This window comes from Myotis daubentonii, chromosome 3 (assembly GCF_963259705.1).
Source record: "Myotis daubentonii chromosome 3, mMyoDau2.1, whole genome shotgun sequence".
NCBI classification, from domain to species: domain Eukaryota; kingdom Metazoa; phylum Chordata; class Mammalia; order Chiroptera; family Vespertilionidae; genus Myotis; species Myotis daubentonii.
This window is the reverse complement of record NC_081842.1, coordinates 213093581-213106561: the sequence shown is the minus strand read 5'-3', so window position 1 is coordinate 213106561 and position 12981 is coordinate 213093581. Positions and strand designations below refer to the sequence as shown.

The 12981-nt window shown below is 54.7% G+C and overlaps 1 protein-coding gene across 3 annotated transcripts in view; it reads left to right on the top strand.

The window, feature by feature from the left end:
• Nucleotides 1-11485: 11485 nt before the first annotated feature.
• Nucleotides 11486-12981, top strand: part of TNFRSF1B (TNF receptor superfamily member 1B) — a 31855-nt gene continuing 30359 nt past the window's right edge. For all 3 annotated transcript variants that reach the window (XR_009452105.1, XR_009452104.1, XM_059691225.1), the window contains exon 1: nt 11486-11667. Coding sequence is in view for 1 of the 3 variants with exons in the window: in XM_059691225.1 (XP_059547208.1) it covers nt 11590-11667 (78 nt within the window). In the remaining 2 variants the exon portion in view is untranslated. The remainder of the gene's footprint in view (nt 11668-12981) is intronic.

Genomic DNA, 12981 nt, shown 5'->3' with positions numbered 1-12981 from the left:
CAAGGTCAAGGTCACATGCTGGTAAAGGGCCTGACGGAGGCCTTGAACCCAGGTCTTGGGGGTAGCAAAGTTGATGCCTTCCTGGTGCTTGAAATTCCACCATTCATTCCTAGACCTAAAGGTTCCTGGGAGCCTTGTTTGGGCACATGATTGGGGCAGGTTCTCAATGACCTGTGGGTGAAGGGGCAGGCGTGTTCTGCCCAGCACATAGTAGGTGCTCAGTAAGTAGTGTGTGATCTGCAGGACAGGCAGGACAAGCCTGGGAGGTGAGTGGCTCTGGTTCTCTGGCAATGAGGTCATGTAGACAGACTTTACCGGGGAGATGAACTAGAGGTGAGCAAGTCACGTCACCTACTCGAGACGCCCCCGGGCTCCTGAGCTGGGTCCCTCTGTCCCTCCGCTAAGTTCTCTGCCTCCCGTCTCCTGTGTCCCCTGTGTCCCCTGCCGGGGTTCTGCCTGAATCAATCCCATCCAGCCCTGCCCAGTTCTGGCCCTCGGACGTGTCCTCGTAACCATCTGAATGACTGAAGATTGGGAAACTGTTCAGGGGAAAAATTACTAACTTTTTCCTGCTTTTGAATTGGGGAAGGGACGGCCAGCTGGGGAAATGAGGTCAGTGACTTAACTTTGCGTGCTCCTTGCTGGTGAGCCGGGACTCAGGGCCTCCTGTCCTGTGTGCCCCAAGGACTGCGTATCATGTCAGGGAAACTGGCCAGAGCCACCCACATCCGGCTGGTGGGGAACTGCCCCGGGCCCTCTCACTGCCTCCTCATTCCCTGGCCGCCCCCTGGTTGCTCCCGCTCTGAGCCAAGGTCCTAAGGTTTCACTAAGGAGAAAACTGCTGATTCCTGTTGCCATGATGGGAGGCATGGGAGAGGGGCTGACGAACATGAGGGATTCCCCTCCAGACCTCATAGTCCCACAGATGGGGAAACTGAGGCTTGGAGAGGTGAGAGCTGTGCCCCAGGTTGCACAGGGAATCAGTGGCTATCAGGACTAGAATGCAGGTGCTGGTGCTTTAAAAATTTAAACAAAGCCGGCTGGCAGTGTGGCTCAGTGGTTGAATGTGGACCTATGAACCAGGAGGTCACGGCTCGATTCCCGGTCAGGGATCATGCCTGGGTTGCGGGCTTCATCCTCAGTGTGAGGCGTGCAGGAGGCAGCTGATCCATGATTCTCTCTCATCACTGATGTTTCTATCTCTCTCTGGCTCTTTCTTCCTGTCTGAAATAAAGATATATATATATATATCTTTAAAAAAGTAAATAAAGATTTAAACAAAAAAAGAAAACCTCTATAAAAAGAGAGCTAACCGTAAGTTTTGAAAAAGAACACTAATTAAAAACGGGAAAAAGTATTGGGAAAATAATAGAAATTATGCACAATCTCATCACCCATTCTAACCCCTCACACATTTTGGTTTCTTGCCTTTCTTCTAAAAAATTCTTTTCAGTGATTTATTAACAAAATAAAATCTCCCCACTTATGGCTATAATTGCTATGGGTGTTGGTTCATAGCCACCTCACACTATTGCAATCCTCTCCACCCTACAATGACATATTGTTGGAAATCCATGCCTTCGGCTGTCAGCATGAACCTGAGCCGTCAGCATGGATCCTGGAGGGAACTTTTAGGGGACTCCTGCTTTGAGTTCTTGCTCATTTTACATACAAAGCCTGCTTTTCCTTAACGTCTGTGCTGTGTTAGGGAATCCCTTTGCCTACTTCAGATTTTAAATTATGCACATTATTCCACAGAGCCAGGATCACTGATCCAGACAGTGGGGTTTAAGGGTTCTGGGGATGCGCCTGGCCGGTGTAGCTCAGTGGTTGCACGTTGACCTATGAACCAAGAGCTCACGGTTTGATTTCCCATCAGAGCATATGTCTGGGTTGTGGGCTCAAACCCCAGTGTGGGGCACGGGGGCGGTCGGAGGCAGCCGATCAATGATTCTCTCTCATCATTGATGTTTCTATCTCTCTCTCCCTCTCCCTTCATCTATGAAATCAATAAACATATATTTTTTAAATCACCTATAAAATAGGACTATAGGCCCTGCCCTTCAGCTCACCTGGAGTCACTACAGATATGAATGGGAGCCCACGTGCAGAAGAGGTGAGTCAGGGAGGGGCACTGCACCTGTCACCCCGGCTGCACCCAGCCAAGGAAACAGTCAAAGGGTCAGGAGACCTAGAAGAACTCTGAACAGATCAAGGGTGTCCCGTGTCCATGGATGGGTGCTGCAATGATGTCCCTTCTCCCCCACATCACCTATCAATTCAGTGCCCTCTGTGTTGGCAGCATAGCTGGAACTCGGGGAACTTCAATATACTCTAAAATGAGCACGGAAGAATGAAGAACCACACAGCATTAAAATGATGTTGACAGAGAAGAGCAAGGGAGATTCATTCTACCAGATACCGAACATTCTACAAACTCCGCTAATGAAAGCCACGTGGAACTAGCCTAAGAACAAGGCCAGGGGAACAGCATGTCTCATTCAGTGATAGACCCATGCAACTATGATTGATGATGAAAGGGTGGACTGCTTGGCTAGTGATGTGGGAAAGACTGGCTCACACTACGAAGAAAAATGAAGTTGGTGGGGTTTTTTCCCCTAGGTCTTCCGTACCACACATAATCTGGTTGTACTAAAGACCTAGATATGAGATGTAAGATCATAAAGCTAATGAAAGAAAATAAAGAAAAATATATTTCACAGTGGGGGTGGGTGGGGTGGGGGAGGAGCTTTTGACTAATATCCAAGAGGCAAAAAAGAAAAAGAAAAAAGATGGCTTTGATTATATTAAAACCAATGATTTTTCTTAAAAGCAAAGAATACCATAAACAAGGACACCAGACAGATGACGAAATGGGACAAGTATTGGTGATATCTAAAAATGACAAGGGATTAATATCTAGAATATACAAAGAATTATTGCAAAGCTACAAGAAAAAGGCAGGAAATGATAGAAATTTGGTCAAAGGATGTGAATAGGCAGTTCAGAGAAGGGAAAACCCAAATGACTAACAAGCAATGAAGAGGTGCTCAAACCCGCGAATGTTCAGAGAAATAAATGCAAATGACACAGCAGTGGGTTCTACTTCACACCCATCAGGTTGGCCAAAATCAGAAAGTTGGCTAATGATGAGTTTCGGGGAGAGTGTGAAAAAGAAGGGACCCCTCTCACCCTGCTGGTGGGAGGGAGCGCGGCTGGCGTGGCCTCCTGGGGAAGCTCCTGGCAGTGTTAGTGAAATACGTACACAGGAACGCGAAGACCCCACAGTCCCATCCCAGAGGAATCGAGACACCCACAGACAGCACCATGTGCTTTACAAGGACAAGTGGCCTGAGCTCATGGCGGGGCATCAGGGGGAGCAGGGCTGGGGCAAAAAAGAAAGCATTGCAAGCTCCGAGGGGTATGATTCACTGAAACCACCGTATGTCAGGTCCAAGAAGCTAAGAGCGAGAGAGAAGCTATGCAAAAAGATTCCATTCCCACCAGCCACCAAATTATAAAATGCCCAGGAACGACTTACTAATAAGGGGAGGGGCTGGGGGAGAGGCTAGTTGAGGGGAATCGTGGTTCCTGCCCTGACCTGTGGCCCAGCGTGTGATGGGGTGGAGACCTCAGAGGAAGGTGGGGAAACTGAGGCCTAGGACAAGGTGGGTCTGGAGAGAGAGCCAGGTGGCAAATGGGGACCAGCCGCCTCTTGGCTGTGCTGGGGCCTGAGGGAGAGACAGTGAGATGGGGTGAGAAGGGTGTTTGGAGCGTGGGATGGTGGGTGGGTGGCAGGTGGGGGGTGGAGTTAGCAGGGGTGAGAGGTGGAGAATGAGGGGTGGTGGTGGAAGGGTTAGGACTGGGGCTTGAGAGTTGGAGGAGGGGGTGCTCACCCTTTAAGCGAGAGGAATATCGGCAGGGCAGCGGCGAGGCTGAAGGGGGTAGGAGAATTGAAAGCACTTTGAGAATATGAAACCCACTGATGTGGGCACGTGGGAGTCCCACATGCTGGTGGGAGTGGAAGTGGGTACAGCCCCTCGGGAGAGGCATTTGGCAGGACCTAGCGAAAATGAAAATGTGCAAACCCCACCGCCTGGCAGGTCTACTTTCTAGGTTTACGACCTACACAAACTCTCCATCCTGTGCTTCAGGGCACAGGTGCACGACAGCGTGGCAGAGTGTGGCCTGAGCAGGTGTGCGAGAACCCGAGCTTCCACTGGCGGGGCTGCGGGCACACCGCGCAGGGCAGGCCAGGGGCAGCACCGCCCAGCAGGCACGAAGAAGCCAGGACCCAGCTCATCAACTCGGAAAGTTCTCAGAAACACAGTGAGCCGAGGGGCGGGGACTCATCAAGAGGCAGAGCAGCGCACCTGGTATTCTACCGTTTGTACCAATGCACAAGCAGGCATGTAAAATTATACCCCTCGCTGTTCCTTTTTATGTGGAGATGGAAAATGGGTTCAGTAATAGTTGCCTTTGGGGAGAAAGAGAATGGATTAGAACTGGGGCTGGGGGTCAAGAAGGACTTCATGTTTAATCCTATATAATAAAAGGCTAGTATGCAAATCGACCAAGCAGTGGAACGACCAGTTGCTATGATGTGCACTGACCACCAGGGGGCAGACGCTCAATGCAGGGGCTGCGCCTTGGTCGTCAGTGTGCTCCCACAGGGGGAGTGTTGCTCAGCCAGAAGCCGGGCTCACGGGTGGTGTGCGCAGTGGCGGTGGCGGTAGCCTCTCCCACCTCCGCAGCAGCACTAGAGGAACCCTTGGGGGATGTCTGCTGGCCAGCTTAGGCCCGCTCCCCCTGGACCCTCCTCCCCCAGTGCACAAATGTTGTGCACTGGGCCTCTAGTCTACACTAATAAAAGAGAAAAATGGTAATTGGCGTACGACGATACCCTTTTCATTGGCTAATCAGGGCTATATGCAAATTAACTGCCAACTAAGATTGGCAGTTAACTGCCAACAAGATGGCGGTTAATTTGCATATGTAGGCACAATGCAGGGAGGTGGAAGGGAAAGCAGGAAGAAGCCCCCTGCCACTGACAGTGATCGGAAACTCAGGGGGGAGCTAAGAGCTGGGGGGCAGGGCAAAGGCGGCTCTGGGGCCACCTTTGCCCTGCCCCCCAGCCATGATCGGAGAATCAGGCGCCTTTGCCACCCTGGCCAGTGATAGCAGGAAGTAGGGGTGGAGCCAGCGATGGGAGCTGGGCACGGTCAAAGCTGGTAGTCCCGGGAGCTAGGGGTCCCTTGCCTGGGCCTAAAGCGAAGCCCACGATTGCGGGGCCGCTGCAGCTGTGGGTCCCCACTGCCCGGGCCGGATGCCTAGGCCAGAGGCATCAGGCCTGGGCAAGGGGCCGATCCTGCGATTGGAGGGAGATGGGGGTCAACGCCTGAGGGCTCCCAGTATGTGAGAGGGGGCAGGCTGGGCTGAGGGACACCCCCCTCCCCACACACACACCCAGTGCACGAACTTCGTGCACCGGGCCCCTAGTTGTAAAATAAAAGATTTTGAAGCAAAAGATCAATTCAACAAATATTTACTGAGAACCTATTAAAAAATAATCTAGCAATGTCTGCTGGTTGCTAGGTGCTGGAGCCCCTGCAGAGAAGAAAACTGACAAAGTCCTTCAACAAAGAAATGATCACAACTGCTATGAAGAGGAATAAAGCAGCGGCTTAGCTAGGAGGGTCAGAGAGGGTGACCCCCAAGCAGATGACCTTGGAGTCAGGCAGGCACCTGGCGGAAGGTGTTTCGGGTGGATGGACCAGCGAGAGCGAAGGCCTGGTATGCTTCCCATGTCCAGGCCCAGCGGGAGGACAGAGGGGTCAAGGTTATGAGAGGAGGTCCGAGAGGAACGAGGGCAGCCCTCGCTGTTAACATTGGTCAATTCCCAGTACTGGGAACATGCTGTTTCTTATACTAAGTTTGGATTTTTTTTAAAAACAAAGCCCATGGAAGGTTCAAAGCCAGATGGATGTAAAATACAGCGGCGTGGTTTGCAGTAGGAAGAAGGGAGAGCCGCCCATCAGGTAAGGCCCTAGGCGGGATCAGGGCCGTCATTCCCGCAGGGCGAACTCCCCCTCCCCCGCCCCCCCCCCCTCCCCGCTGCACCTCTGTGTACTGTCAAAGGTGCATATTTAGAATCCAGCCCAGGCCCACCTGCTCCATCCACATCTCCTCGAATCTCATGAAAGCCGTAGAATCCTGAACATCAAGGGGCACTCGGTCCTAGTCCAGAGATGGCAGAGGCCAGGTGATCATTCTGTGGCTGACCCCTCCGCCCCCCTCACCCCCCGGGGCACACCTGTCTAGGTGTCATGCACCCTTTCTTGCAGACTCCACATACGGGCTCAGAATCCTTCTCAACACAGAACCCTGGGCACCCACCCCCAAGGGAAGGTGGCATTTAGGATGAAACCAGCCTGTCTCCTGCATCTAATTCAACCCCCTCATGTTATAGATCAGGACACTGGCCCAAGGTCACACAGGGAGCGGCTAGAATGGGGACTCCCCCGAGACCCCGCTTGCTGGGCTTAGAAACTGATGAGAGTCTTCTCAAGAAGGTTTGGGTCTGACTTAGGGGCTGGTTCCTGGGGAGAGGCAACCTGGACAGGGAGGTTTGGGTAACTGGGGAGAGGGGGCGGTCTGCAGGCTCTCTTGGCTCCCTTCCCTGTGTTGCCTGGGGTCCTCTTTGATGATAGGGACCAGATCAGGGGTGGGAGAGCTACACTCCCTGGGCCTCCTCTTCTTTGGAAGGAAATCCGGACGGGAGCCAGTGAATGTGTCTCAGTCCAGCGCCCCAGCCCTCACTTGGTATGGCCAGCTCAGCCCAAGATGTGGCCCCAGGGAAGGTGGGAGAGCAGGTGGGAGGGACAGATGAAGAAGGTAGTTGAAAGGCTGCGGCTAACACCCAGTGCTTCTTCCTGTTCATGATTTTAGGACATGAGTCATCGAGGGGCTGAGTCAGGCCCCTGACTGTGGGCCAAGAAGGGGACGGGTGGGGGGTCCTGCTGCCCAAGCAGCCCCTGCAAGACAGGATGCCCCAGGGCCGCTGGGACCAGGCTAGAAGGAGCTGGCTTTGTGGCCGGTTCTGAGACCTCCCTTATAGTGTGAACTGCCAATCCCAGCACAACCACAGCTATGCCTCCCAAACCGCCCTCAGCCACAGCACCTGCTGCAGCTAAACCCTCTGTGCAGTGTTTCCCAGAAGGTGCCTGTCAGTCACCCAGGGGCTAGGGAAAAAGCCGGATTGTCAGACAAGGGAGGGAACCCAGGAATCTGCATGTGCAAGAAGCCTTTTAGATGATTCTAATGCTGGCTGAAGCTGGAGAGTTCACTAGAATGCCCAGCACATAGTAGGTGCTCAGTAAATCTTGGTGGACAGACTGGCTATTATTTGTGACTAGAGGCCCAGCGCATGATTGAAATCGCGTGAGGAGGCGCCCCACCCCCACCGTGCAAGGAGGCACCCTGCGGGGGGGTTGGGACCCGCGCCTGACTCAAGCGTCCCCAGGCCACCCTGCCTGTGCCCGCTCCGGGGCTGCCCGAGCCACCACACCGGCTAGGGCAGGCCCCCCTGTCTCCGTCTCCATCTCCACTCTGGGCCTCACCTGTGCGTGCTACCTCCTCCTGTCCGTTGTGACCCGTTATGGCGTCCCGGCCTAATTTGCATATTACCTCTTCATATATATGCCCCTCTAGCCCCGCCCCTATGCCTCTCTCTATATATCTGCTGCTGCTGAGCCTTCATCTACAACTGCTTGCAAAGCACAGTCATCAGCTAGTTAGGTGATGGGGGCTCTCTGAGGGCTAGGGGGTACACTGGGAAGTGAAGAAAGGCTCCAGGGGAGCCTGGGCCAAGGTTATAGATACTGTGCATGCAGCCCATGGTCCTAGCTGCTAGAGCCAGCTCGTTATCCATTACTGAGGAGCAAGTGGGCTTTTCCTGCATTTGGCGGGCTGGGGTCTAAGACATGCATGGTCTGCGAGACCAGGTTGAGTGGGTGGGGCCTGGGAGTGATTCCTGGGCCTTGACCCTGACATCCACTCATTCACTCACTCATTTGTTCACTCACTCATTCATTCATTCATTCATTCATTCATTCACTCACTCACCCCTGTATTGTCTCCTGCATACACTAGTCCTACACGAAGTCCTCATGCACTTGAACTTTCTTGAGCCCCTCCCTCTGTGTATCACCCACTCACCAGGGAAATAGAGGGGGCTGTGACCCTGAGCCCCCACCCTGGGGGACCGCACAGTCCAGCAGCGTGAGAGGCAGCTCGACTGAGGCTTTAAGGCAGCTAAGCTTGGTTTGAATCATCGTGCCTTTTACTAGCCACGTAAACTCACTATAAAGCTTGACCCCACTGTTCCAACACAACATCTGCAGTCCTCTGATTGCTGGTATCATAATTACTAAGAGAGAAGAGGGACAGGTGAAGTGACAAAACCAGACCGAGGGGAGTGTATACTAACGGTCTGTCCCAACCCTGCCTGGGTGGGTGGGGTATGGTTAAGGGCAAGTTTCACAGCTAGAGAACTGGGCTTCAATTTGAAAGACAAAGAGGTGATCACCAAGCAAACAGGAGGGAAAGACATCCCAGGATTATGAACCTGTTGGACAAGGCATGGAGGTAGGAACCTGGGGTCCTTTAAGGTGCTTGGAGTGTGGAGTCAGGGGAGATCTGCCTGTGGGCCAGCTGGGCCGGGGGCAAAGGCCTCCTGCATCTCACTGAAGAGACTGAGCTCAGTCTGAAGGCTGAGGTGAGCCAAGTACTAGGGTTTCTCAGCATCTATCAGCCTTTTGGGCTGGGTAACTTGTTTGGGGGGAAGTCCTGTGCATTGTAGGATATTTAGCAGCACCCCTAGTCTCTAGGCACGGGATGCCAGGAGCACCCACCCCAACCCCTTGCAAGTGTGACAACCCCAAACATCTCCAGATATTGCCAATGTCCCCTGGGGCAGCGGTCAAAGTCACCCCTTGGTTGAGAACTACTAGACTGGGGAGAATAACATGACTGACTTATGCTTTTGAGAGCTGGCCCTGAGTACACCATAAAGAACAGATTAGAACGTCAGAGCCTGAAGGCCAGAGGACCAGCTGGGAGGCCACTGGAGCATCGCAAGTGAGACTGGCCAAGGTCAAAGCCAGGGCTGGGCTGAGGGGCAGGAGGAGAGGGGCCAGGTGATCTGGACTGTGGCAGCGGGTTAAAGGGCCTCCCTGTGCTACCGCTGAGTTTGACCAGATTCCCCAGTGGCAGGTACAATGTGGTGGACGCTAAGTTCAAACTTCACCTTGAAGAGAGATCCCGGGGCCACCTGTGCAGATCATGCGAAGAGACCCAATGCCAGATGGTTCACCCAGAATTTGCCATTGTGCACCTCCAGCCTACACAAGATGTGGGGTTTGGAGAAGCCAGAGAAAGGCTTTGGGGGAAGGAGTCACCATTGTGCTGAGTGCCCTCTTGGGGGAGTAGGGTGGGGGTCGTGCTTCTCTTTACTGGGGCCAAGCAAGGGGAGCTACCAGGGACCACTCTGGAACTTGATAATCACCAGAGTTTGGGGACCACAGACTGATGGGAGGTTCTTGTCTGCTTTGCACATATCCTGGGCCTGGCACACAGCAGGTGCTCCACAGAGGTTTCTGACTGAGTGAGAGCCTTTGGCTGGAAGCGTCTGAGGCTGCAGAGCTGGAGGGAGACAGGACGCGCAGGTATGAGCTGAGCTGCCATGGGCGGGGGGAGCGGGATGAATCAGTGGGACCCAATGGGTTTGAGATGTGTAGGGAACATCCATGGAGATCCATCTGCCCCTGCCTCCACCAGGTGACACCATTTGTGGGCTTTGGCTGTCTCCTATAAATCAGGGAGTCCTCAAAACTGCCCCCAGATGAGACTTGTAAAGGCCAGAAGAAATTGTCACGTGAGTTTTAGAGGCTGATGCTGAGGAGTTAAGGTTGTGGGCTGTGCTGGCCACACCCTCAGCGAGGCCCATCTCCCACAAATGTGTGGGAACCAGGTGATTTCCCAGCCTCCTGATCAGGAGGTGGGATTTTCCATTTCCCAAGAGTCACTTCCCAGTTTCTCAGCATCTAGAACAGTGATGGCGAACCTATTGAGCTCGGCGTGTCATCATTTTGAAAAACCCTAACTTGACTCTGGTGCCGTGTCACATATAGAAATTTTTTGATCTTTGCAACCATAGTAAAACAAAGACATATTTTTGATATTTATTTTATATATTTAAATGCCATTTAACAAAGAAAAATCAACCAAAAAAATGAGTTCGTGTGTCAATTCTGAGACGCGTGTCATAGGTTCGCCATCACTGATCTAGAAGCACTGTCCTTGCTGTCTCCATCAGAGGGGTTGGTGGCCCAGAGAAGGGGTCCCTGTATCTTTTGGGGCAGCCTGCAGCGAGGGAACAAGGGGACAGAATCCCTCCTGCCACCCTGCCCACCCAGCCCCTCAGAAATGTCCTGTGTGCTGGAGGGAGACAGGGGCTCCCAGGGCTGGGGAGTAAGTTCTGGTCACACAGGGCTGGCCTAGGCATCAGGGTTGGCATTCAAAGTGAAGAGGGTGGAGATGGCAGTTAGTGTGGGTGCTCAGTCATGATGTAAACGCCAGGGGAGCCAGCCCTGATGGCCCTTGGCCTGGCGAGCCCCCCTGTGGGCCCCCACAACTTCCTGGAAGGCTTCTGTCCCAGCCACCTGTCAGCCTCCTGGATAAGGGTTCAAAAAGGAAGGTAGGGCAGGGTGGGGCTCACTGAGAAGAATATTTAAGGATAGAAGAACAAATGAATAATAGCAATAACAGCTAATAGGTGTACAGAGCGTATTAAGGTACATATATACTTTGCAAGTATAGATACATACAGAATCCGTACTATATTATGTGTGTTATGTATCTTTTCATCGTCATAATAACTCTGTGAGGTTAATGCAGAGATCCAGACCCAGATGGCGTGGTCCCAGAGTCCTAATGAGTGAATGACTGAGAACAGCAGTGGTCCCCCAAATTATTAATTTGGAGGTTTTTCCAAATTAGGGCCCCACCTCAACAGGAGTGGGGGGCTTGCGGGGAAGGGAAGGGTAGGTGGTCGTAGGGCAGGTGGAGAGGCACAGCCCCAGGGCAACCACAAACCTGGTGGGAGCTTGTCCCCAATGCGGGTCTCCTGCGCCCCCACTGGGAGGGGGTATCTGGGGAGGGGGCATTAGAGGGAGGTTGAGGGGTCCCCGAGGCTGGGAGTGGCTGACGCTGGAGGTTTGGATGAAGCGCCGAGTTGGCAGAGGGGGCCTGCGAGGGTGAGGGTCCCGGTAGGGTGCCTGCTGGGGCCGCAGGCTGCAGCCGGGAGCGGGGGCGTGGGAGGAAGGGGGAGGAGCCGCCGGAGGGGAGCGCCCCGCCCCCTGCTTCCCCTAGCTCCGCCCCCGCCCCTCTAGCCCCGCCCCTACGCCTCTAGCCGGGCGCCGTGTCTTTCGCTTTCAGTGGGAGGCGCGGGAGCGCAGCGGAGCGGAGGAACCCGCAGGGAGCCTGGGCCAAAGCCAGCCGGACCTCCCGCTCGGCGCCGCCACGCGCCCCATGGCTCCCGCCGCGCTCTGGGCCGTGCTGGCCTTCGGACTGCAGCTCTGGGCCGCGGGCCGCGCCGTGCCCGCCCAGGTGGGTGCCTCGCGCGGGCCACGGAGTGCGCCTGCCCCTCACGCCCACCGGGCTGGCGCCACCCCGGGAAGCGCCGGCCACGAGCTCCCGGGGCGCCGAGACGGGGGTGCGGGGCTCGGGGCGACCGAGAAGCCGCGCGCCCCACCGGGTCAGACACTGCGCGCCCTGGAGACCCGCTGGGGACCTCGGTTTGGCACCGAGGAAGGGGTGTGGGGGGCACCGAACACTGGCCCCCGGGGTCGGGGGCGCAGTCAGGTCTCTTCGCCCATACCGGCCAGGGCGTTTGGAGATCCCCACTTCGTTACCCCTGTGACTGCAGAGACCAAGCTTTCCTTCCCGTGGGGGGAAGGGGGTGGCCCGTACTGGGGTGCTGCTCCTACTGCGGATGCCGGGCACCCTCTTCAGCTGCGGGGCACCCTCTTCAGATGACTTCCTCCTCCTCTGGGTTATGGTTTTCCTCTTTCTTAGAAGTACAAGGGCTGCATTTCTGAAAGGATAGGGCCAGGTGTACAGTAGGCGCCTAATAAGGGCACAGTCGGACCGTGGGCTGATTTCCAGGCCCAGACCCCTCCCCCAGGAGTCACCTGGTGTGTCCAGCGGCCACTTGAGAGTCACTTCTCTGGCGGCTGCCGGGTATCGAGGAGAGATGTGTCCTCAGTTTCCCCTGGGCCCACCTCCCCTGGGGCCTGTCCTGTGCTTGAGCTCTGGGGACCAAGGAGGTGAGGGAGGACTTGTGGGTGGTCTCTAGGGGCTCCAGGAAAACGGAGAGAGCAGAAAGCCCAGAGCTGTTATTCTAACTGTACCCACCAGCCAGCAAGGGAGTGAAATGGCTTGTCCTCTGCTTTTGTGGCTGTCTCCATGCTCTCGGACAATGGAGGGACCCCATTTTACAGAGAAGGGAAACTGAGGCCCAGAGAGCTCCTTGTATTTCATGGAAGGGCATGGGAGGCAGTCTTCCTCCAAAGGGTCATCTCTTCCTTTCCCCCCATGGCTGGGAGGGGGTGGGCCTTCCTCCCTCCTCGTGATCCTTCCCTGATGGACCTGTAGTTTGTAAGGAGCCATCTTGGACATCTTGACCAGGAAGGAAGGTGGGGGAGGTGGCCTTGACTCATGTGGCCATGTGTGGTGACTCACCGGCTAAGGCTGAAATTTTACGGTCCAGTTCTTGAAGGCAGAGGAGGGGCTGTCCGACCAGAATCCACTCTCACACAGTGGATTGTGGGGGACTGCCCCCAGAGGTTGTCCTGGAAACAGAGGTGGTCCTGGGTGGAGAGTCCCAGCTCTGAGAGCTGAGCGTGGGTGCTGACGGCTGTG